The 21,793-nt window shown below is 55.7% G+C and overlaps 1 protein-coding gene across 1 annotated transcript; it reads left to right on the top strand.

Annotated features, from left to right (window-relative positions):
* Positions 1–2,111: 2,111 nt before the first annotated feature.
* Positions 2,112–11,795, top strand: BCL3 (BCL3 transcription coactivator). Its single transcript, XM_028530024.2, has 9 exons — positions 2,112–2,612; positions 4,475–4,628; positions 8,973–9,081; positions 9,277–9,481; positions 9,589–9,677; positions 9,883–9,960; positions 10,448–10,615; positions 10,931–11,048; positions 11,186–11,795. Exons 1-9 carry the CDS (start codon positions 2,357–2,359, stop codon positions 11,371–11,373), a joined length of 1,365 nt encoding a protein of 454 aa, XP_028385825.1. The 5' UTR covers positions 2,112–2,356; the 3' UTR covers positions 11,374–11,795.
* The last annotated feature ends 9,998 nt before the right edge of the window (positions 11,796–21,793 follow it).

A 21,793-nucleotide genomic window follows, 5' to 3' on the forward strand; every position in this document is an offset into this window, starting at 1 on the left:
GCTCTCTCCTCCTCCTCCCTCAGAGTACAAGCCCTCACTCGGTCCTCCTCAGGCTTTCTCAGACTGTGCCCCCTCCCTCAGACTATTTCCTCCCCTCTCCAACCTGCCTTCCTCCTTCAGAACCTCCTCCCCGACTCTTTTTATCCCTCATCCATCCTCAGACTGGGAACCACCAGTGAGCACCCTCTCCCTTAGCCCTTCTAAGCCCAGCTCTGGGCCAAACGCAGCCACCCTCCTCCCCAGTCCTGTCTGGGCCAGAGGAGCCGTGTCTCCACCTGCCACAGGGGATGCCAGCAAGTGGGGAGTGGGAGGACCTTGGGTGTCCTTCCAATCCTGCTTCTAGGGTCACCACCCTGATGAGCCCTGCCCCCCTGGGGCTCAGCTGCCCTTTTCTGTACTGGGGGGTCATGTTCTCCATCCCACCCCCCTCCTGTGTTTGAAAGTCCCCAGAGATGAAGGCTAGGTGGACAGGGACTTCCAAGCTCTCCTCTTGTTGTGGCCCCCACAGCACCACGAGGCAGGAGTCGGCATCAGCCACAGTTGCCAGAAGAACAAACTGCGTCTCAAGAGGACTTGTCTGAGGAAGCAAGGGGTGGAGGGGAAATTTGAACTCGGTTCTTGCCCGGAAATGTTCCCCCATTACAGGGAGTTGAGGAGATCCAGAGAGAGAAAGAGGAGACTAGGGAAGAGGTCAGGCCTCTCTCTGTCCACAACTGCTCCTCACAAAGGGTCAACGATCCTTTGGGGTGGAGCCCGAGTCCCGGGCAAAGTCATTTCCTGGGGACCGGGACCCCACACCCAATTTCGGGGTCCCGGAGAGACACTGCCTGAGAGACAGACACAGATACCGAGAGACAAAAAGAGAGACGGCAGGCCGCAGACAGCCAGGGGCGTAGGGACAGAGCTGCAGACAGGTGGGGGAGACGCACAGAGAGAAGCTGCGCGCCGCCTGGGGTGCAGCCCCCATTCTCCTGTCCTCCTGAGTCCCTAAAACCTCCCCCTCCGCCTCCTGCAGCTCAGTGACCCGGACTCAACCCCAGCGCCGGCCCCGCCCCCAGGGAAATCCGGGAAAGCCCCGCTCCGCTGGGGCCCCGCCCTGGGGTGGGGAGAAAGGCGGCGGGGGCGGGGACGGGCAGAGGCCGGCCTCCGCCCCTCCCCCCAGCCCCAGCCTGCCTCTGAGTCACGTCCCCCAACCCGCCCGGCCTGTTCCTCACCCACCAACCCCGCCCGGCCCGAGAGGGGGCCTCGGGGGGAAGGGGAAGCCAGATTCCCCACCCCCATCCCCGTGCCCTGGACTTTGGTCGCTCCGAGGCTGGTCTGCGTCTATCTCTCTGTGCCTCTTTTCCTTGGTCTCTCACGGTCTCTGTGCCTCTGTCGCCACGTCTTTTTCTCTGTGCATTTTCAGGATTCCCAGCTCCTGGGGGCACCGGCTGGGCGCAAGGTCTGGGCGCAGGGACCTGGCGGGGAGAGGCACATTCAGCGTTTCTCTGCAACCTCCACCGCATTCTACCCACCCCCTGAGAAGTTCAGACCCGCGGCTGCTGAGGCACTCGGGGCAGGCGGGGCGGGGCGGGCGGAGGGATGGTGCTTGGCGCCTGCCGGGACAGCCCGGGCCCTGGGTGCGTCTTTTCGCTCCCACAAAGGAGGAAACGGCTCAGAGAGGGGAAGTGCGTGGTCAAGGTCACCTGGCGAGGAAGTGGGAGTCGGGACTCGAACCCGCACCCTAGCGACCCCAGGGAGTCGTGAAATTGTTTCCCTTGGGGAGAGACTGAGAAGCAGACAGCACTGGACAGCCAAAACGATGGTGACAGATGAAAAGAGACAGTGAGGACAGATAGAGGCAGGGACAGAGATTAGACAGAGAGCGAGAAACTCGGAGACACCGATCCAGACGGCAGAGCCGCAGAGAGGCAGAGACAGAGACATACAACCAGAAAGACAAAAACACAGAGACAGAGGCTGAGAGAGGCCTGCAGTCGCTGGGGGGGGGGGACCCCCCAGCCCGACCCCGCCTCTTTCCCACCCCCACCGCACTCCCAGTCGAGGCGCAGTCACCCTGGGCACCGCGGAGCCAAGAGGGGCGGGCGCGGGGCGCGGCTCGGGCGGGGCGCACGGCGGGCTGATCCTCGGGGCTACGGGAGCGGCATTGAGTCCAGGAAACCCCTGGAGCGGATGGGTGGCCCCGGGGGGGCCGGGGGCGTGGAGGCGGGCGGCCGGCACCGCCCCGACCGACAAAAGTCCCTTCAGTTCAGCCAGCGGCAGAGGGGAAGTCCCGGCGCCTGGCTCAACCTCCCTCGGTGCTGCCGAGCCGAACTGCGCTCCGGCCGCCCTCCCGGCCGCCGTCCCAGGCGGCCCCATGCCCCGATGCCCCACGGGGGCCATGGACGAGGGGCCCGTGGACCTGCGCACGCGGCCCAAGGCCGCCAGACTCCCCGGCGTCCCGCTGCCGCTCCGCAAGCGCCCGCTGCGCGCGCCCTCCCCAGAACCTGCGGTCCCCCGCTGCACTACGGGCCCCTTTGTCACCCCGGATCCCCTACTTGGCGGTTCCAACACGCCGGCGGTCCCCGCGCCCCCCCACGGCCTGGCCCGGCCAGAGGCCCTCTACTACCAGGGTGAGTGTCTCTCTCTGGTCAAGGTCGGGTTGGGGACCAGACAGGGCACAGGGTCACCGGAGCCAGGGTGCAGAGCTCAGAGACAATTGTAGGGAGCTGGGGGGAGCAGGGGGGACAGAAGGACAGAAGCCAAAGTCCCAAAACCCACATAGGGGACTCCTGGGAAGGTCAGGGGGCAGGCCCTGAGTCCCTGGGATACAGATGTGGGCACATCAGGGAGCAGCCCCTCAGGGCAGAGATATGGGGGTCCTAGGAAGCTGGGTGTCAGGGGTCCCTGAGGGACAGAGCCTAGAGTCTGAATGCCACCCACACGGGGACCCAGGGGACAGTGCCTGTCAGTACAGATTTGAGGTGTCAGAGAATTAAGGAGGCAGAGCCTGAAGTCTCAGGAACACAGAATGACAAACGCTTCTACAGAAGCCAGATCACTAGGCTTGTGAGGCACCAGTGCCTCGGGAGTCAAAGGAATAGAGCCTGGGTTCTAAGGATATTAGGGATCCCAGATGTCAAAATTTCAGGAACCAAGACATCAGGGGGCTCTGGGAATTAGGAGAACAAAATCAGAGTTTTGAGCACCCCCATGTCTAGCACCACAGGAGTCCAAGGAAACGGACCCAGATCCTGAGGTCCTGATGGGCCAGCAGCAGAGGGGTCCAGGCCTCTGGGCACCCAGTTGTGTGTGTTTAGCAGGGATCCGGGATTCATCCGGGGTCACAAGACCAGTTGGTGGTATTGGAGGGCTTGGGGACTGAGGCTTCTAATAATAGGGGATGGGACTGGGGAAATCTGGGACTCAAGAAGTTAGGGCCAGGCCCTGGCTCGTGTGGCTCAGCGGTTGGATTGCCGGCCTATGAACCAAAAGGTGGTTGGTTCGATTCCCAGCCAGGGCACATGCCTGGGTTGACGCACAAGAGGCAACCACGCATTGATGTGTCTGTCCCTTTCTCTCTTCCCCTCTGTCTAAAAATAAATAAATAAAGTCTTAAAAAAGAAGAAAAAGTTAGGGCCAGGATAAAAGATTCCGGGGTCTTCAGACAGAAGTCTGCAGGGCCACCAAGGCCTGGTATTGGAGATACTGGGACCAGGAAACTTGGGGGCAGTAAGGAATGGGGGTCCTCAAGAATCAGGGGGCGACAGATAAGGCCAAACACCCTTCTTCCCATCTGTCTGTATCCCTGATGTCAAGGAGGGGCCATCCCTGGCCACAGCTATGCCCACCTCACCATCCCCAAGTGGCCCCCAAAGGGACAGGGCCCTGCCCAGGGCCTCCAGACCTTTCCCGGTTTCAGCACCTTCCGCCTCAGCGGGGTCCAGCCTGGAGCTGAGTGGGCAGGGGCCCTGCCACAGCCCGCCCTTTCCCGTTCCCCGGGTGAGAACCCAGGCCTCAGCTCTCCCCGTCTGTGTGCTGGGTAGACACCGATTTTCTGCTGCCAGGGTCCCCCCTTTGACCAGGTGATCTGAACAGGCTTCCAGCACCACCCCCCTCACCTGCTGACCCCCCTCCCAAGTGCTCTAGCCACCCACCTAACACCCTATACTTCATCCCTGACTTCAGCTCCCTCAGCCACACATTCACTCAGCAAACAGACCCCGAGGTCCCTCTGCTGGCTGACGATGGGGTTCAGTCCTTAAGGGACTCTTTGCCTAGCAGGAGAAAGGGGTCCGAAACTTGAAAAGATGAGTGAAAATGAGAGTGACCGGGCCTGGGGGGGCAGGAGTTGTGGGAGCCCAGAGGTGGGACGTGGGAAGGCGGTTTGTCCCAGGCCAAAGGGCAGCTGATACTGTAGGAAGGACAGCCTGGAAGTGGGGACGGAGTTGAGGGCCTGTGGGCTTGGCTTCACCCATGTCCTTCCTCTGCCCAGGACCTTTACTGCCCTTGTACCCCACCCCGACCATGGGCTCCCCCTTCCCTCTGCTGAGTCTGCCTCCGCCCCACTACCCCATGGTGTACTCGATGGAGCACCCCTTGTCAGCCGACATCGCCATGGCCACCCGTGCGGATGAGGACGGAGACACGTAAGTAACAGCCCCCCATGAGTGGAGGGTGCGGGTGGGAATGGGGAGACCAGGTCAGCCCTCCACCGACCTCCCCCACCACGGCACAGGGGCACTCAGCTTGGCCTTTCTGGTGGGCTCCACCACTGGCTGTGTGTCTTTGAGCAAAGCCCATTCCCTCTCCGAGCCTCAATTTCCCCTTCTGAAACTGGGCGCCCTGAGAGCACTGGCCTCCCAGTCCTGTTTTTTGGAGCAAGGGGCTTCAGGTTTTTTATCATGCTCCAAAAATGAGAAAGACATTTCATTGATTTATTATATGAATTATGCGTGTTAAGCTCCTAGTACTGAGCCTGATAAATTGTGAGTGCTCAATAGCTATTAATGTTATGATGGTTATTATTTTATATTAAACCCAGCACAAACACACACATGTAAACCTGAAATAAAAATCACACCAAACAAAATATACTTGCCCTCCCTACGTGGGACCTACTTTACTATTCTCTATTCTAGAGTATTTCATTGTTTTGTGGCCATAACTCACTAAATTAATTTGACAATCCCTTAAATTGTTTTGACAAATCCCATGGTTTTATCACCTGAAGTTTGAAGAACATATTCTTGAGAAATCCCACATGGGAGGGCTTAGCCCGAGGCCTAGCACACAGTAACCACCCAACATACGTGGCCATCATGCTTATAATTCTACCTATCTCAGTCTGAATCTCAGCTGGCCACTTTCTCACCCCTCTCTGCCTCAGTTTCCCTCTGTAAAAAAACAACAACAACCGGAAACCATAAGTGAGCAGGGGTCTCCGAGGTGGAAATGAGATGATTTCTCTAAAGCGCGTCTGCCTGGGGGAATTGGTTTGGGGATGGCGAACGACAGGGAGGGATACATTGAACTGGCCTCTCTCTGCAGGGAAGGGATTGGGTGGTGGGAGCGACTCCACTCCTGCTTCCCTGCTGGTGGTAAAGGGGACTTCACACACCCCTGAGCCTCAGTTTCCCCATCGGGAAACCCGCAGCTCCGAACAGCGTCTATCACAGCGAGGGTTCAGGGCAGCTATGAAGTGCGTGGAACGAGGCCTGGCGCACAGTAGGTGGTCAGCACACGGGGGTGGCTTAGTTGGGACAGAGCTCCCCTGCTGGTTGTGGGCCGCGGTGTGCACCCAAGCCAGAGAAAGTGTCCGAGGTAAAGGAAGGGCTGGACGAAGCTAGTTTCCTCCCCCGCTGGCTACCTCTGGGGTCCCCGGTGGAACGTTTCATGTGTATCTATCTGCCCCCAGGGGTAAGTTGTTTGTAACCTGTGAAAGCAGGGTGCAGGAGAACCTACCCCCGTGCCCCACCCGCCCTCCCACGCACTCTCCATCTCCCGCCTCTTCCCCCCCTATCCCCCAAAGCAAACACTTCTGCCTCAGCTGCTCGTCCGGGGAAATCCCTTCCCGCAGAACCTAACCGCAGCCCAGCTGCTCTGCCTCCCCCACGTCAGCACCCGTCACTCACTCGCAGCCTCCCCCTCCTGGCTCTCCCTCTAACCTTAACCCCTTCCGCTGGGGCTGAGGCTTTACCGGAATGGGCAGCTGGCGGAGCCTGGGGGCGGGGGAGGAGGACGCGCTGAGTCTGGGCCCCCAAAGCTACAAAGCCTGCTTGGGAGGCTAGACTTCTAGGGACTGAAGGGAGCAAAAATCTCAGGGTGTCTGGACCCCCAAGAGGTTGGGCAGGGGCAAGCCGGAAATCTGGGTCTTCAAGAGGGGGGAAGGCGAGTACTGATTCCAGGGAGGGGGCACTGCACCCCTTGATCTCTGAGGGGTATGGAACAGGGTGCAGGACAGCTTGGGAATCTAGAAGTGATAGTGACTGGAAAGTCCGTATCAGCCAAGAGGTAGGGTCCCAAGAGACGCTGGAGGTGGATGCTGGGATATAAGGGACAAGGAGCCACTTGGAGTCTGAACCCCGAAGGGTGGAGTTCCAGGGGGCCCCCAGGCTGGAAACCTTGGGGTTTTTCCTCCCCAGAAAAGTGAGGTCTCTTTGAGTTGAGCTCCCCTTCCTCCACGCCCTTGGAGGATGGAAGCCGGGGTGCCGGGGGTGGCCGGGTAGATCCCCGGCGGGACAGGCTTCCCTCCCCCGGGAGCAGGAAGCGGAGCCCCGCCCCGCAGACCTGTTACTGGAAGTCCGAGGGCAGGGCCGCCCCTCCCGTCCCCACTTCCTCCAGCCCCGCCCCACCCCCTGCGGCCCGCGCGTTTATGGGAACTCAGGCCTGGACGGTTTCTCTGAAATCATTCGCTCCCTCTGCCCTCACTTAACCCCGCTCGTCCGTGGAGGGACCCAGGCGGCGTCCTGAGAGATGAGATAGGGAAGGGACCCTTTTTCAGGGGTCCAGGTCCGGCTCCTCGTCCAACTTTTTTTTTTTTTTTTAATTGGACTTGCAAGCATCAGGATCCAGGTTCAGCTTTTCACCTGCATAGTATCCTCCTGGGAGAGGGACTATACTTCGCGGAAGAGACAACCGAGGCTCAGAAGGGCCACGTGACTTTGCCCTAGGCAAACAGCTAGGGAGGACTGGCAGCCCCGTTTGCAACCCTGATCTCCTTAGCAGCCCCTCCCCCTAAAGCCCTCCGGGCCGCAGAATTTCACCATCCAAGCCCAGCACCAAGGGAGCTGGTTTAAAATGGCGGGTCCAGGATGCCCATTCCACAGCCGCCAGGCCGTGGTCCCTAAGCACGCAGTGGTGGATGAGAAAGCAGTTGATCTAGTACATGGGCTTGGAGGAAAGGTTGTCGTGGGCTGTGTAGTTGCACTCAACCTTGGGCCCTCAGTGCTAATGTCCCGGGGCCCTAAGCAAATAAGCCTCGGCCCACGCACAGTCGTCCCAGATTGCCCTTCGCTTGAAACGGCTGTTCCAGGTGGGGGGCCCTGGGAAGCTGGCAGGAAGTGTACTCGCTGGGCCGAGGGAGAAGTCCAGCGGCCATGTAGTCTCATGGGACCCAGGCCTTCCCACAGGGCCCGTTGCAGCTGAGGTGGCCTTTGCAGCTCAGCCAGAAGGCTGGGCCCTCTATGCTGGACACTAAGCCCCTAGATGGTGGCTGCTCCCCTCATGACCTGGGCAAATAGTGCTTTTCAGCCAAGGGTCATTCCCAGAGAATGCTGAGAGCTGACAACCTTCCCAGAAGCTGGGGAAGAAGGGGGGATCTGGGTGGCACAGCCCAAACTCCAGAACAGTGACTGCATCCCAGTTTGTCCTGCCTCCCTTGTGAGCAAAACCTCCTCCGTGGATGAGCAGATACTCTGGCAGCAGAATGTGATGGAGAGTGACGACTGATGGAGACCTCAGTGGCATCTAGTTTATCCCCACTCATTTCACAGATAAGAAAACGATGGCCCAAAACGGCTGGGGGTGGGGGGGACGTGGTCATGGGCTTCAGGAATGGCCAGGGATCACCGAGGTGGATTCACTGATCCAGCGGCACATGTTGGGAGAGCACCTGCTTGGCACCATGCGCGTCCCAGGCACTGAGCAGTGACCAGAGCAGACGAAACGCTCTGCCCCAGTGGAGCTGACCTTCTAGCAGGGAGATTCAGACAGGAAACAAGTCAACTGTATAATGTTAGGCGATGGTGTGGAGAAAAATGAAGCAGGATGTGAGGGAGGAGGAGCATGCTATTGCCATACCGTTTTAGCAGAGGGCCCGTGGGTATCTGGTGGAAGAGTGTTCCAGGCAGAGGGAACAGCCAGTACAAAGGCCCTGGGAGGCCCATGGTTGGAGGGGAGTACATGAAGATGAGGTCAAAAGGATTGAAGAGGGCCCTGGCTGGTGTGGCTTAGTAGATTGAGTGCGGGTCTGCAAACCAAAGGGCTGCCGGTTTGATTCCCAGTCAGAGCACATGCCTGGGTTGTGGGCTGGGTCCCCAGTGGGGGGCGTGTGAAAGGCAACTACACATTGATGTTATTCTCCCTCTCTTTCTCCCTCCCTTCCCCCTCTCTCTAAAAATAAAGAAATAAAATATTTAAGGATTGAAGAGGGAGGAGGCAAGATCACACAGGGCCTGTGGGTTATTCGAGGACCTGGCTCTGAGCAGAAGGGGGGGGGCGTGACCTGACTTGGGGTCGCACAGGGTCCCTCTGGCTGCTATGCTGGGAGACACACAGTAGGGCCACAGTGGATGCAGGGAAGCCATTGAGTACAGGAGACGGTCCAGGAGGAAGATGATGGTGGCTGAATCAGGATGGAGGGAGTGGGGGTGGGAGAAGTGACTCGAATCTGGAGGTACTTCCCAGGTATCCCACACGTGTTGAGGTTGCACTGTTAGGAGCGTGGGGGTGGGAGCTGACCAGCCCCTGATGTCTGTGACCTTCACCCCCAGGCCACTCCACATTGCGGTGGTGCAGGGCCATCTGCCAGCAGTCCATCAGCTTGTCAGCCTCTTCCGGCACGGGGGCCGGGAGCTGGATATCTACAACAACCTCCGGCAGGTGAGGCGGGGGGCCTGGGGACTCAGACTGCTAGAGAAGAAGGGCTCTTGAGTCTGAGGGAGGAGGTGCTCCAGATTCCTGGCTCCTGAGTAAGACTGGAGCTGGGGATCAGGACTGGGAAATTCAGAGGGAGGCAGGACTGGGCCGGGCCACAGGGCAGGACATGGTCCCTCACACACAGTGTCTGTTCCCCAGACACCGCTACACCTGGCTGTGATCACCACTTTGCCATCTGTGGTCCGCCTACTGGTGACGGCTGGTGCCAGCCCCATGGCACTGGACCGCCACGGCCAGACGGCAGCCCACCTGGCGTGTGAGCACCGCAGCCCGACCTGCCTGCGGGCCCTGCTGGACAGCGCGGCCCCGGGCACGGTGGACCTGGAGGCCCGCAATTATGACGGTGAGTACCGACTCGCACGCAGAGTGGGGTTGTCTGGCAGGACCTGGCGTCCTTCTCGGGCTGCAAAGTCCCAGGCCCATAGTTGACTGAGTCTCCGTCTCCTTAAGGGCTCACTGCCCTGCACGTGGCCGTAAACACCGAATGCCGTGAAGCAGTGCTGCTCCTGCTGGAGCGCGGTGCAGACATCGATGCAGTGGTGAGCGAGAGAGCGCGGGCGCGTGTGGGGCCAAGAGGGGCGGGGCCCCGCGGGGGCGGGGCTGGCGTGGGAGAGCCGCTGCAAGGCTGCGTGCGGCTCGAGATCTCCAACGCAACCGAGACGCTGGGCCCAGCGTCAGGATGCAGACGGTCAGCTGTTTGGTCATAGCTTGGAGAGACTCAAGGACCTTCCCCCCCTGCCGCAGGACATTAAGAGCGGGCGCTCCCCACTCATCCACGCCGTGGAAAACAACAGCCTGAACATGGTGCAGCTGCTGCTCCAGGTGGGTAGGCCCTGCCCTCGGCCTCTCGCCCACCATTTCCTGGGGCATCAACTCACCATCGCCCCCGTCCTTCCAGCTTTCGCCCTTCCTTCTAGGCTTCACTATGGCAACCCTAAGACTTTCCCCTCTAGGCTGCGACCTTACTATCCTAGGCCCTCTTCTGTCGCTCTTCCGCCCCCCAACTGCCCAGGCCCTGTCCAGCGAGAGCCTTGCTGACCCTGCCTTCCGGCTTTGACCCTGTCCCCACGCTGTCCTTCCGCCCAGACTCGACCCTGAACCCTTCCCTTCTCCGACTCCGCCGGACCGCGGAGACCAGCTCTAGTTGATTCGTCGCTGCCCGCCCAAGCCCGCGCTGCCCCGCCTCGGGTTCTAGCTTCCACCCTTCTCTATCACCCCGCCCCTCCCGAGGCCCCGCCCCCATCACCCCACCCCCGGCCCCGGTCCCAGCCAGCCGCGGTGGTCCTGACGTGCCCCTCCAACCCCGCAGCACGGCGCCAACGTGAACGCTCAGATGTATTCCGGCAGCTCGGCGCTGCACTCGGCGTCGGGCCGCGGGCTCCTCCCGCTGGTGCGCACGCTGGTCCGCAGCGGCGCGGACAGCAGCCTCAAGAACTGTCACAACGACACACCACTCATGGTGGCGCGCAGCCGCCGGGTAAGTGTGCCTGCTGGTGGGGGTGGGGTGCTGGGGGTAAGGCTCTTCCAGAGCGCGAGTCCATAGGTGTGTGTGTGTGTGCGCGCGCGGGCGCAAGGGAGCAACCACATGCGTGTGCGTCTGTGCCAGTGCGTGGAGGGGAGCGGGTGAGTGCGTGGGTATGGGGTCCAGCAGGGAGGTGAGACTGAGGCACAAAGAAAGCAAGCGACGTGCCCACCTTCACGTACTGAGAAAGAGGCGGCGCTCGCGGACAAGCCACATAAGAGCCGAGATGGAGGAGGGAGTGGCCTGGTGGTGATCCCCCATTGCCTACAGGTCATCGACATCCTGAGGGGTAAGGCCACGCGGCCTGCGCCTGCATCACAGCCAGAACCCTCCCCCGACCGGAGCGCCACCACCTCCCCTGAAAGCAGCAGCCGCCTCAGCTCCAATGGTGAGAAACCGGCTCCCAACCCCCAGCCCCTCTGCTCTCTCCTCCCTCAGAACCATCCAGGAGTTGGGGCCCACTGCCCCCTTCTCTCTGGATCTACCCTGTCACGGCCCTCACCCTGCTCTCTCTTCTTTCCACAGGTCTTCTCTCTGCATCACCATCCTCCTCGCCCTCCCAGTCTCCCCCCAAGGACCCCACTGGATTTCCCATGGCTCCCCCAAGTTTTTTCCTTCCTTCCTCATCTCCACCTGCCTTCCTGCCCTTTGCCGGGGTCCTCCAAGCTCCTGGCCGGCCAGTGCCCCCCTCCTCAGCTCCAGGAGGCAGCTGAGAGGGATGGGGGGGCAGATCTTGGACTCATGAGGAGGGACCTCCCTGCCCTGTGGAGTCACCCCTCCTGGAAACTGTGAAGATCGCACTCTGCCCCCCCCACCCCCAGTGTTCGGAACCAGGATTTGCACAGAGGCACATGTATTTACCCCCTCTTCTGAACACAGATACTCCCCGTCCGGCCCCACCCCAGGGCTCTTTCCCTCATCATTCTCAGGCACCCAACTCCTGTCCAGAATTCCACCCAAATGTGTATTTCCTTCTCCCCTTCCAGAGCTGGTGAAACCAGGGAACAGCCGCTCTCCCCTCTGCCCTCCGCCCATGATGAGGGAGAGATGGGCTATAGCCAGGCACTTAACAACAATGTAAATTATTAGGCATTTTTGTTAGATTTCTTTTGTAATAAACTATTTTTGTACCATATCCCTGGCTTGGCTGGACCTCTTTCGTGAGGGGTCTGGAGGAAGTGTGTTTGTGCTGTATCCAGCCAGTTCCGTGAGTGCGTGGCCACGAGTCTCAGGCTGACGATGACGTGTGTAGGTGGCTGTGGGGCTTCCGGTGTGTTTGCATGTCCTGTCATTGTGTCGCTGTGCCATTGTTTCTGGGGATGACGTAATATGCGACATTATTCCAGGGGGCCCTGGGTGTGTGTGTGTGTGTGTGTGTTTCTGAGGAGTGCTATAGCTGACTGTTGTGTGACTCTGGTTGCTGCGGGCTCTCTGTGCGTGGGAACTTGTGAGACCTGCAGTCATCACGTGATTATTTCTGTGTGACTGTCTCACTGGTTGTGTCCCAGTTTACTCAGTGGCTCCAGGCCTCCCTGATACACAGTGTCTGCGTCTGGACTCTGGGATGCATCCCAGTGTGAACCAGTGAGTGTGAACCGGTCAGGATTGCGTTCACTCCCTGTCATCGCTGCAACTGAGCCCACACATTCAGGGGCTGAAAACAGTGCAAACAGGTTCTCTCGAACTTCTGGAGGTCAGAAGCACAAAATCATCTTCACTGGGCCAAAGCCAAGGTGACGGCAGGGCTGCTGCCTTCAGGAGGCTTTAGGGGAGAATTCCTTCCCTTGCATTCTCCAGCTTAAGAGGATGCCTGCATTCCTTGGCTCGTGGCCCCTTCGAGTCTACAGCCTCTTGCTTCCATCTGGACATCTGCTGCTCCCATCTGCCCCCCTGTGGAGGACCCCGTGATTACACTGGGCCCGCCCAGGAGAATCTCCCCATCTCAAGATCCTTAACCTCCTTTGCACCTGTCAGGTCCCTTTGCCATGTAAAGTGATGTCACAGATTCCAAGGATGAGGACAAGGATGTCACATCCTTGGGAGCCTTTCTTCAGTTGAACCCAGGCTTCCATCAGAGAACCAACATCCCTAGGAGGACAGAATACGGGTAAGAGATTTGTTGCAGGGATTGACCTCAGGAAGGGAAGATGGACACGTAGTGGTGCCGGCGAGGACCAGCTGGAACCTGCCCCCCCAGGAAGGACTGGAACTCCATCAGTCCCTGCTGCCCCCGCGTGAAGAAAGGGCTGTCCTTCAGGAGAAGCTGGTGACCTTGCTCCCGTTGTGTTGGTAATCATGTGGTCCCGTGTTTCTGAGTGACGGTGAGTGTTGTTCTTTTTTTTTTTTCTTATCTGGGGCCTCCCTTGTGGCATTTGTGAACATTTCTGCTGCCACGACCCCTATCACATGCTGCCTGTGTGGGGCCGACATCTTCCTGGGAGGTGCTGTTGAGTTCCATGAATGTGTGTGTGTGTGTGTGTGTGTGTGTGTGTGTGCACGTGCATGTGTGTGAATACATGTACACACATCCATGCACACATACTTCCGGGTCAGCTCTGACCGGGGAACCCGTCCTCGCCTGGGCCTCCTGATTTAGGTGGCCTGGCGCCTTTGTGCCTGTTGGTGACACTGCCTGTGTTTCTGAACCCGTCTCGGAACTGTGGTGTCCCCAGAGCTGCCCAGCCTGGAAGGTACGCTGGTTTCCTGTGGCTGCCGTAACCAGCACCCACAGCTTGGTGGCTTAAAACAGAAATTTCTTGTCTCACAGTTCTGGAGGCCAGAAGTCGAAAACCAAGGTGTGGGCAGGGTCATACTCTCTCCGAAGGTTCTGAGGAGGATCCTCCTCCAGCCCATGGCTGCGCCACCCCAATCTCTTGTCTCCAGCTTCCCACAGCCTTCTCCTCTGTGTGTCTGTGTCTCCTCTTCGGTCTCTTGGTTAAAATTTTATTTATTATTTACTTATTTATTTTTAGACAGAGGGAAAGGGAGGGAAAAAAGAGGGAGGGAAACATCAATGTATGGTTGCCTCTCATGTACCCCCCACTGGGGACCTGGCCCTCAACCCAGGCATGCGCTCTGACTGGGAATCGAATCAGCAACCCTTTGGTTCACAGGCCGGCACTCAGTCCACTGAGCCACACCAGCCAGGGCTCCTCTTATGTCTCTTATCTTATAGACACATTCGTCATTGGATTTAGGGCTCATCTAAGTAATTAAGGATGCTCCCATCTCAAGATCCTTATCTTAATTACAGCTAAAAAGACCCCTTTTCCAAATAAGGTCACATTCACAGGTTCTGGGGACATATCTTTGTGGGGGCCACCATTCGACCCACTACGCAAGGTGACTTTTGGGCGCTGCAAGCAGCTGCGTGACAAAACTTCCCACGTGGCAATCCCACCACCTGTGCCATGACTGTCTCTCCCAGCAGTGTCTGGTCTCCCACGCTGCGGCTGCCCTGCACACAGCGGCCAGCACGCTGCCTGGCGTGAGAAGTGACGGTAGAATGAGTGAGCATCAATCACTCCACACTGTGTTATATATGGGGTCTGTGGTTCTTTGTGGCTGTGTCCGGTCAATATTTTTTAATCCTCACCCAAGGAAATATGTTTATTGGTTTTTAGAGAGGGGCGGGGGGAGAGAGAGAAATATGGATTGGTTGACTCCTGTACGCATCCTGACTGGGGATGGAACCCACAACTTAGGCATGTGCCTGTACCAAGAACTGAACCCACAACTTTTCAGTGTACGGGACAATACTTTGACCAACTGAGCCACCTGACCAGGGCACACTGTGTGACCAATCCGAGGATGTGAACAGAAACGCAAATACTAGCAGCCACTGACCCACACGATGACGCCCATACTCCAGGTGAGAAAACTGAGGCTCAGAGAGCAAGTCTCCTGTCTGAGCCCAAGTCTGCCTCCAGAGCCCACATTCCTAGTCACGGGGGCCTCCTGCCTCTCAAGAAGGTTGTGTGTGGTTGCGTCTGTCATTTTCAATGTGCACGTGCACCAGCGTGAGGATGTACACCTGTGTGTGTGTGCAACCACAAAGGGCATAAATAACGGCCAAGCGTGTCACCCAGGGCACAAACTCTGGAGTCAGAGCTGAGTTTGAGTCCTGCCCTTATGCTTCCTAGCTGTGTGGCCGTGGTCAGGCGCTATCACAGCCCTGATCCTCAGTCTCCTCATCTGAAAAAACGAGGGCGGCCCTGGCTAGTGTGGCTCAGTGGACTGAGCACCAGACTGTGAAGCAGAGGGTTGCTGGTTCAACTCCCAGTCAGGGCATGTGCCTGGGTTGTGGGCCAGGTTCTCCAGTGCAGGTCGCGTGAGAGCCAACCACACATTGATGTTTCTCTCCCTCGCTTTCTCCCTTCTTTTCCTTCTGTCTATAAATAAATAGAATCTTAAACAACAAAAAAACTGAGGGCACAGTAATAGTGTTTACCTTGTAGTGTTGTCGTGAGGATTCAACTTGAATGATACATGTGCAGTGCTTCTAACAGGGTACAGTGCTGAGAAAGAACTCGATACGTGGGCATTGCTGTTCTTATTATCGAGGACACCGAGGGGTGGGGGAGTGGAGATGACAGGACTGTTCTTTGTCCTGATTGAAGAACGGGATAATGAGGGCCTAGCCTGGATGTGTGTGGGTTAGCTAGACTTTGTACCCTGCTGTCAAAACAAAACCCAACAATATTGTGGCTTCAGTGAGATGGAAAGTTTGCTCTTCTCTCATGTGAAGGCCTAGCTAATACCCAAGCCTAAAATAGTAGCTTGAGAATGTCAAAGGCTCAGGCTCCTTCCACCTTGTAGCTCATCTACCTTCAACTCACATTTCCGCCATGTGATCCAAAACAGCTGTTTCATCTCCCATCATCACATCCACAGTCCAACCACTGGGAAAAAGAAAAAAAAAAGAAAGTCAGTTGTATGCCTTGGTAAAGCTACAACCCAGGGACCATATACATCACATTCTATTGGCTAGAACTCAGTTATGTGCCTAGATCTATCATTAGGGAGACTGAGAAATGTAGTTTTATCTGGGCAACATGTAACCAGATAAAATCCTGAGGTTCTGTTACACAAGGAGGAGGAGAGACTAGTTTTTGAGGGTCAACAGTGTATCTCTCATACCAGGGTTCTGCTACCAAAGGGCTACGTGACTTACTGCCCTGAGCCTCAGCTTCCTTGTGTGTGAAATGGAAAAAACAGTCACCTCTCCGTGTTGACGGGTGGATGAGAATGTAATGAGACTGCAGGTATGGAGGGCCAAGCACAAGGCCGGGCCTTTATCAGCCTGGAATATGTGTGTCGGGGGTCTCCTTGTACCTGTGCTCCCGGCTGCATCATGTGTGAGAAACTAGCCCCCAGGGTTCAAGAGCTGAACCAGCACTGACCTTGGTAAGTTACTTCTCTAAAAGAAAGAATCTGGCTTCTCCACACACGGAAATCCCCTCTCAGCCTGCTGACCCTGGGACAGGGCGTCTGTCCTTCCACACCCAGCCCCCTCCCCCCAGAGAGAGGCAGGCTCCAAGGAGGGGGGAGGAGGTTCATACCTACGGTCTCCAGCCCCCCCGCCCTAGCAGAACTAAGCCCCCCTCCCCTCACCAATGCCACCAAGGCAGTTCTCCTCCTCTGTGACAGTCCTAGCTTTCTAAAGCCAGAAGTCATACTCTCAATGCATTTCTCCAGGGGCCCCAACCCTTGTGGCAAAGTTTCGGTTGTCATCAGCACCCTGGGTAAACCCAGACACTCAGCCAGAGAGTGTCTCTTCCAGGTGCATGAATGAAATCTAGCAAATCACGAATGTTGGTACGTTCAAAAAAAAGAAAGAAAAGAACCGGTGTTAAGAGCGTGAGAACTAAACAGAGCACATCTGCCAGTGAGGTGTGTTGGCAGACCTCATGGTAAGCCACACCTCCATCTTCACAGAAGGGAAACAGTCTGGGAAAGGAAAGAAACTCACCTGGCGAGGCTGTGAGTCTAGGACCCTGTTTTCATCTTACCCAAGTGACAGGCTTCATCACCAACAATGGGATGACCAACATCATCCTCCTCCTGGTCGGATACACTGAGAAGGGCCCTGCCTCAGTGCTACAATATTCCCGCCACTAGACTCTAACCACAAGGAAATATCAGACAAGCCCAAATCAAGGGGGACGGCTTACGAAGGAAGCTGGCCTGTGATGTTTAAAAATGTCAGCCTCATCCAACACAAAGGGAGGCCGAGCACTCGTACCAGACACAAGAACTACATGCACACGTAATCTCATGGTGGCTCCTGGATGGGAAAAAAAGTGTTTTGCTAAAAAGGATTGTCTAGGGACAGCTGGCGATTTGGCCAGATTTGACTGCATTAGATGCTAGCATTGTATCATGGCTCCCTGTCCTGCTTCTGAAAACTGCACTGTGACCGTGTAAGGGAATGTCCATGAACATGGAAACACATCCCAAAGAGCTCAGTGGCAAAGGGGCACAATGTCTGAAACTTACTTTCAGGGGGTGGGGGGGCAGGGAAGAAAGAGCTGGTGATAAAGCATGTTGGCAAATTGTTAACAATTAGTGAACCCCGGTGAAGGGTGTATACAAGGCTTTGTCTTATTCTTGCAACTTTTCTGTAAATTTAAAATGATTCCAAACAAGAAAAAAATGCTTGCAAATTAAAAGTCACGGTTTTCAGGCTCTGTGTTTTTGTGCTTGCATCTGTGGTCAATTTGGGGTGTTGGGAGGGTGAATTTGCTGCTGCAGACTCTGTCTCGGGGTGTGACCAGAACCTTAGGGTGTGGTTAAGGTCTGGGGGTATGTCCAAGGACTTAGAGGTGTGGCCAAAGTCTCAGAGGCGTGGTTAGAATGAGGGACAGGCCCTATCCTGCGGTGTGGCCAGAACCTTGGGGCGTGGCCAGACTCGGAGGTGTGGCCAGAGCCTGGGGCAAGGCCTGAGAAACTCGGTTCCCAAGGGAGGAGGTAAGCCTGTACTTAGAGCGCCCTCTTGCGGCTACTCTGGGGTCTTGCCCACCCTTTTTTAAAACAGCTTTTTTGAGACAATGCATATACCCCGCAATTTAACTATTTAAAGTGCACAATTCAATAGTTTTAGTAAGATCACAGAGTTGTGTTTGATCATCACCAAATTCAGTTTTAAACCATTTCTTAACCCCAGCCCCATTCAGCCTTAGGCAACCCCTAATATACTTTCTGTATCCATTTGGACATTTTACATAAACTACGTACAGCCCTGGTAGATAGCTCAGTCAGTTAGAGTGTTGTCCTGATATGTCAAGATTGTGGGTTCGCTCCCCAGCCAGGACACATGCAAAAATCAACCAATGAATGCATAAATAAGTGTAACAACAAATCGATGTCTCTTTTCTTCCCTCTCTCTAAAGTCAATAAATTTTTTAAAAATCATCGTTTCTCTCTCTCTCCTCCTTCCTCTCTCTCTAAAATCAATAAATAGCCCTGGCTGGTGTGGCTCAATGGATGGAGCACTGGCCTGCGAACCAAGAGGTTGCCTGTTCAATTCCCAGTAAGGACACAGGCCTGGCTTGTGGGCCAGGTCCCTGGTTGGGGGCCGGTGTGTGAGAGGCAAATGTTTCACATTCACACAATAATGTTTCTCTTCCTCTCTGTCTCCTTCCCTGCCCCTCTCTCTAAAAATAAACAATAAATTCTTACAAAAGATAAAATCAATAAATAAGCATTTAAAAATCAAATAAAGAAATTAAATCATACAATATGCAGCCATTTGTGATGGGCTTCTTTCGGTTAGCATAATGTTTTCGAAGTTTGTTCACATTGTAGAATGCTATCAGTATTCATCCCTTTAATGGATGAATAACACTTCATTGCATGGGTATACTGCTTGCCCATTTAGCAAGTGATGAACATTTAAGTGTTTTCACAAATCTTTCTGTGGATATATGCTTTCTATTCTCTAGGATATACACACATAGGCGTGGGATAGCTGGGTCATATAATAACTCTATGTTTAACTGTTTGAGCAACTGCCAGGCTATTTTCCAAAGCAGCTGCCCCATTTTGCAGGCCCACCAGCAGTGTGTTAGGGTTTTAGCTCCTCCACAGCCTTTCCAGTGCTTGTTATTGCCTGTGGTTTTTATTGTCGCCATCCTTGTGGTTGTGAAGTGGGATCTCACTGTGGTTTGGATTTGCATTTCCCTGATAATGATGCCCAGTATCTTTTCCTATCATCCACCTCTCTCTTTTTAAAGATTTTATGTATTTATTTTTAGAGAGAGGGGAAGGGAGGGAGAGAGGGAGAGAAACATCAATGTGTGGTCGCCTCTTGTGCGCCCCCTACTGGGGACCTGACCTGCAACCCAGGCATGTGCCCTAGGCATGTGCCCTGACTGGGAATCAAACCAGAGACTCTTTGGTTCACAGGCCAGCACTCAATCCACTGAGCCACACCAGCCAGGGCCTATCATCCACTTCTTTTGTACCCACTATGCAACCATATAAACTCAACCATTTTGCCATATTTGATCCATATTTTTAAAACTAAAGCATTGATGATGTTGTTGAAATCCCAGTATATCCTTCTCAGAGTCCATCCTTCTCCTTCTCTATATCCTGCATTTGATGTTCAGCATTGCCACACACATTTCCACACAATTAGCACATACATAAGCATCCCCAAATAATACAGAGCATTGGTGTTGCAGGTTTTCAAACTTGGTATAAATGAGGGTGCTGTGTTCATTCTTCTGCACTTGCTTTTTTTAAAATCCTCACTTGAGGATTTTTTTTATCCTCACGCGAGGACGTTATTCCCCCCCCCCCATCACTTTTAGAGAGGAAGGGAGAAAAGAGAAACATTAACGCAAGAGAAGCATCAGTTGGTTGCTTCCCATACACTCCCAAACTGGGGATAGAGCCCCGCAACCTAGGTATGTGCCCTAACCGGGAATCGAACCTGCAACCTTTCAGTTACAAGACAACACTCTAATCAACTGAGCCAACTGGCCAGGGCTACACTTGGTTTTTTCATTTCATTGTATCAGTTTCCTAGGGTTTGAAACAAAGGACCACAAACCGAGTGACTTAAACAACAGAAATTTGTGCTCTAACGATCCTGGAGACTAGGAACCCAAAATCATGTGTGGGCAAAGCTAGGCTCCCTCTGAAGGCTCTAGGGCATGACCCTTCCTTGCCCCTTTGTAGCTTCTGGAGTTTGCCCGCAATCCTCAGCATTCTTTGACTTATAAATGCATCACTCTAGTCTCTGCCTTCATCATTGCATGGCTTTCTCCCTGTGAGTGACCTGTGTCTGTGTCCAAATTTACAGTCGTGTTGGATTCAGGACCCTCCCTAATTCAGTATGACCTCATCTGAACTTGGTTACACCTGCGAAAAACTCTTTTCTAAAAACGATCACATTCACGAGTTCCAGAGGATAGAGATGGGGGTGGGGCAGGGCACTACTCAACCACTACACTCATCATTATGTGTTTATGATTCACTCTATCGGTACGTGTGTCCAGTCCATTCATTCCGAGCGCTGCGTGGGAGTCCTTGGTGAGAGTATGCCGCAACTTTCTCATCCGTCCTCCTGGTGATGGACACCTCCCTACCTTGTTTCCGGTTTTCTCCGTTTCCCACAAGGCTGCAACTAACATCCTGGAATGTGTCTCTTGGAGTGTTTTGAGTCAGTGTTTTCCAACCTGCCCAACAAGATCCATTAGTGGGTTTTGAAATCAATTTAGTGGGCTGCAAACATTTTTTCCTTTAATAAAATGGCATTAAACAGAAGAGAAGACACTAGAGCACATGTATATGGACGGGATAAGTATTACCCTGAGAAGCCATGCCAGGTGTACAACGTCCCGCTTTTCGCAAAAGCGTTGGCAAACTACAGCTCTGAAGGATGCAGAGGGCCATGGCCTCCCCCCACCCCGTCAAAGGTCTGATGAATCCCACCGAATTGCTCTCCAATATAATTGTCCATTTACACTTCCGTCAGCTCTTCGTCAATACTTGACACAGTCAAAAGTTTGAATTTTCTCCAGGCCAGTGGGTTTTCATCCTATTTGCGGGAGGAGAAAACAGGCCGACTCAGAGAGGATAGCCATGCAAGGCGCTAAGAGGCCCTCCCCGCGCCCCTCTCCCCGTCCCCCGTCCCCCCCCCCCGCCCCCCGTCCTGGTACAAAGACCCGGGCTCCGCCTAGTCTGAGGTGCAACGTGGAAGATTCCACAAGTGAATGACTCTCGGGTTCTAACAGATGGGGGCGGGGTCTAAGGAGGGAAGTGAGGTGCGGTGGGAGGCTCAGCACCTCACTTCCCTAAACTATTATTTTCGGATTACAAAGTCTCTAGGTAGGTGTACGTATACCTGCGATCACAGCCTGTCCTGCGCGCCCAGGGGCGCGGCCTGGTGCTGTGGGGAGGAGGGACGGCCGGGCCCACAGCGCCCCCGGTGGCCGCCCGGCGCTCAACAGGGGCTGGGCACCTGCTACCCGGAGCGCCGGTTCTTAAGAAAACCACGCCCCTCCAGCCTGATTTCCCGCAGGTTCCTAGAGATCCAGGGATTAAGTCGCCAAATTCTTGCTCCCTCAGACATCCTCCACCCAAACCCTGCTCCTAAGGGACTCAGGGGTCTGGTCGCGCTGTGTCTTCCTTCTCCGACAGAAAGGGATCGCACCATCTCCCTGACCTTTCCTCCTAGAAAGTTCAGCTTTCTGACCTTTAATCCCATCCCACGACCAGAGATCCAAACCTTCACCTGGACTCAGGAGTGCTGCGTCCAGGCCCCACCTCCCTGCAGGGTCCGCAGAGGACCAGCCCTACCCCCGCCCTCAGCAAAAGTCCGAGGTCTCCCCCCCTCCCCCCGCCCCCGCCATTCCTCCATTCAACCAGCCCTCAGCCCCTCCCCATCGAGGCCCGGGCATCTTACTTGCAACTCCCTCCCACCCAGGAATCACCTCCTATCTCCACCCACCCAAGCCTCCCTATCCGGCTGTCCTTTGAGGACCAGACTTTCGAACGCGATCTCTAGGGAACCCAGAAGCGAGGGCGACAGACCCCGCCCCCTTTGGAGACCCAGGCACTTGCTGCCTCATGCCCGGTTCTCCAGGGCCCGCCCTCACCTCTGGCACCGAGTCCCGCCCCGAC

Source organism: Phyllostomus discolor, chromosome 12, assembly GCF_004126475.2.
Source record: "Phyllostomus discolor isolate MPI-MPIP mPhyDis1 chromosome 12, mPhyDis1.pri.v3, whole genome shotgun sequence".
Taxonomy (NCBI): Eukaryota; Metazoa; Chordata; class Mammalia; order Chiroptera; family Phyllostomidae; genus Phyllostomus; species Phyllostomus discolor.

What these genes read in the sequence shown, in the direction of transcription:
- BCL3 (XM_028530024.2), top strand. Translation starts at nt 2,357, where the DNA reads ATGCCCCGATGCCCCACGGGGGCCATGGACGAGGGGCCCGTGGACCTG. An exon ending in TCTACAACAACCTCCGGCAG is followed by an intron (nt 9,082 to 9,276) that starts GTGAGGCGGGGG and finishes TCTGTTCCCCAG; the next exon opens with ACACCGCTACACCTGGCTGT. An exon ending in TGGTGCAGCTGCTGCTCCAG is followed by an intron (nt 9,961 to 10,447) that starts GTGGGTAGGCCC and finishes CCAACCCCGCAG; the next exon opens with CACGGCGCCAACGTGAACGC.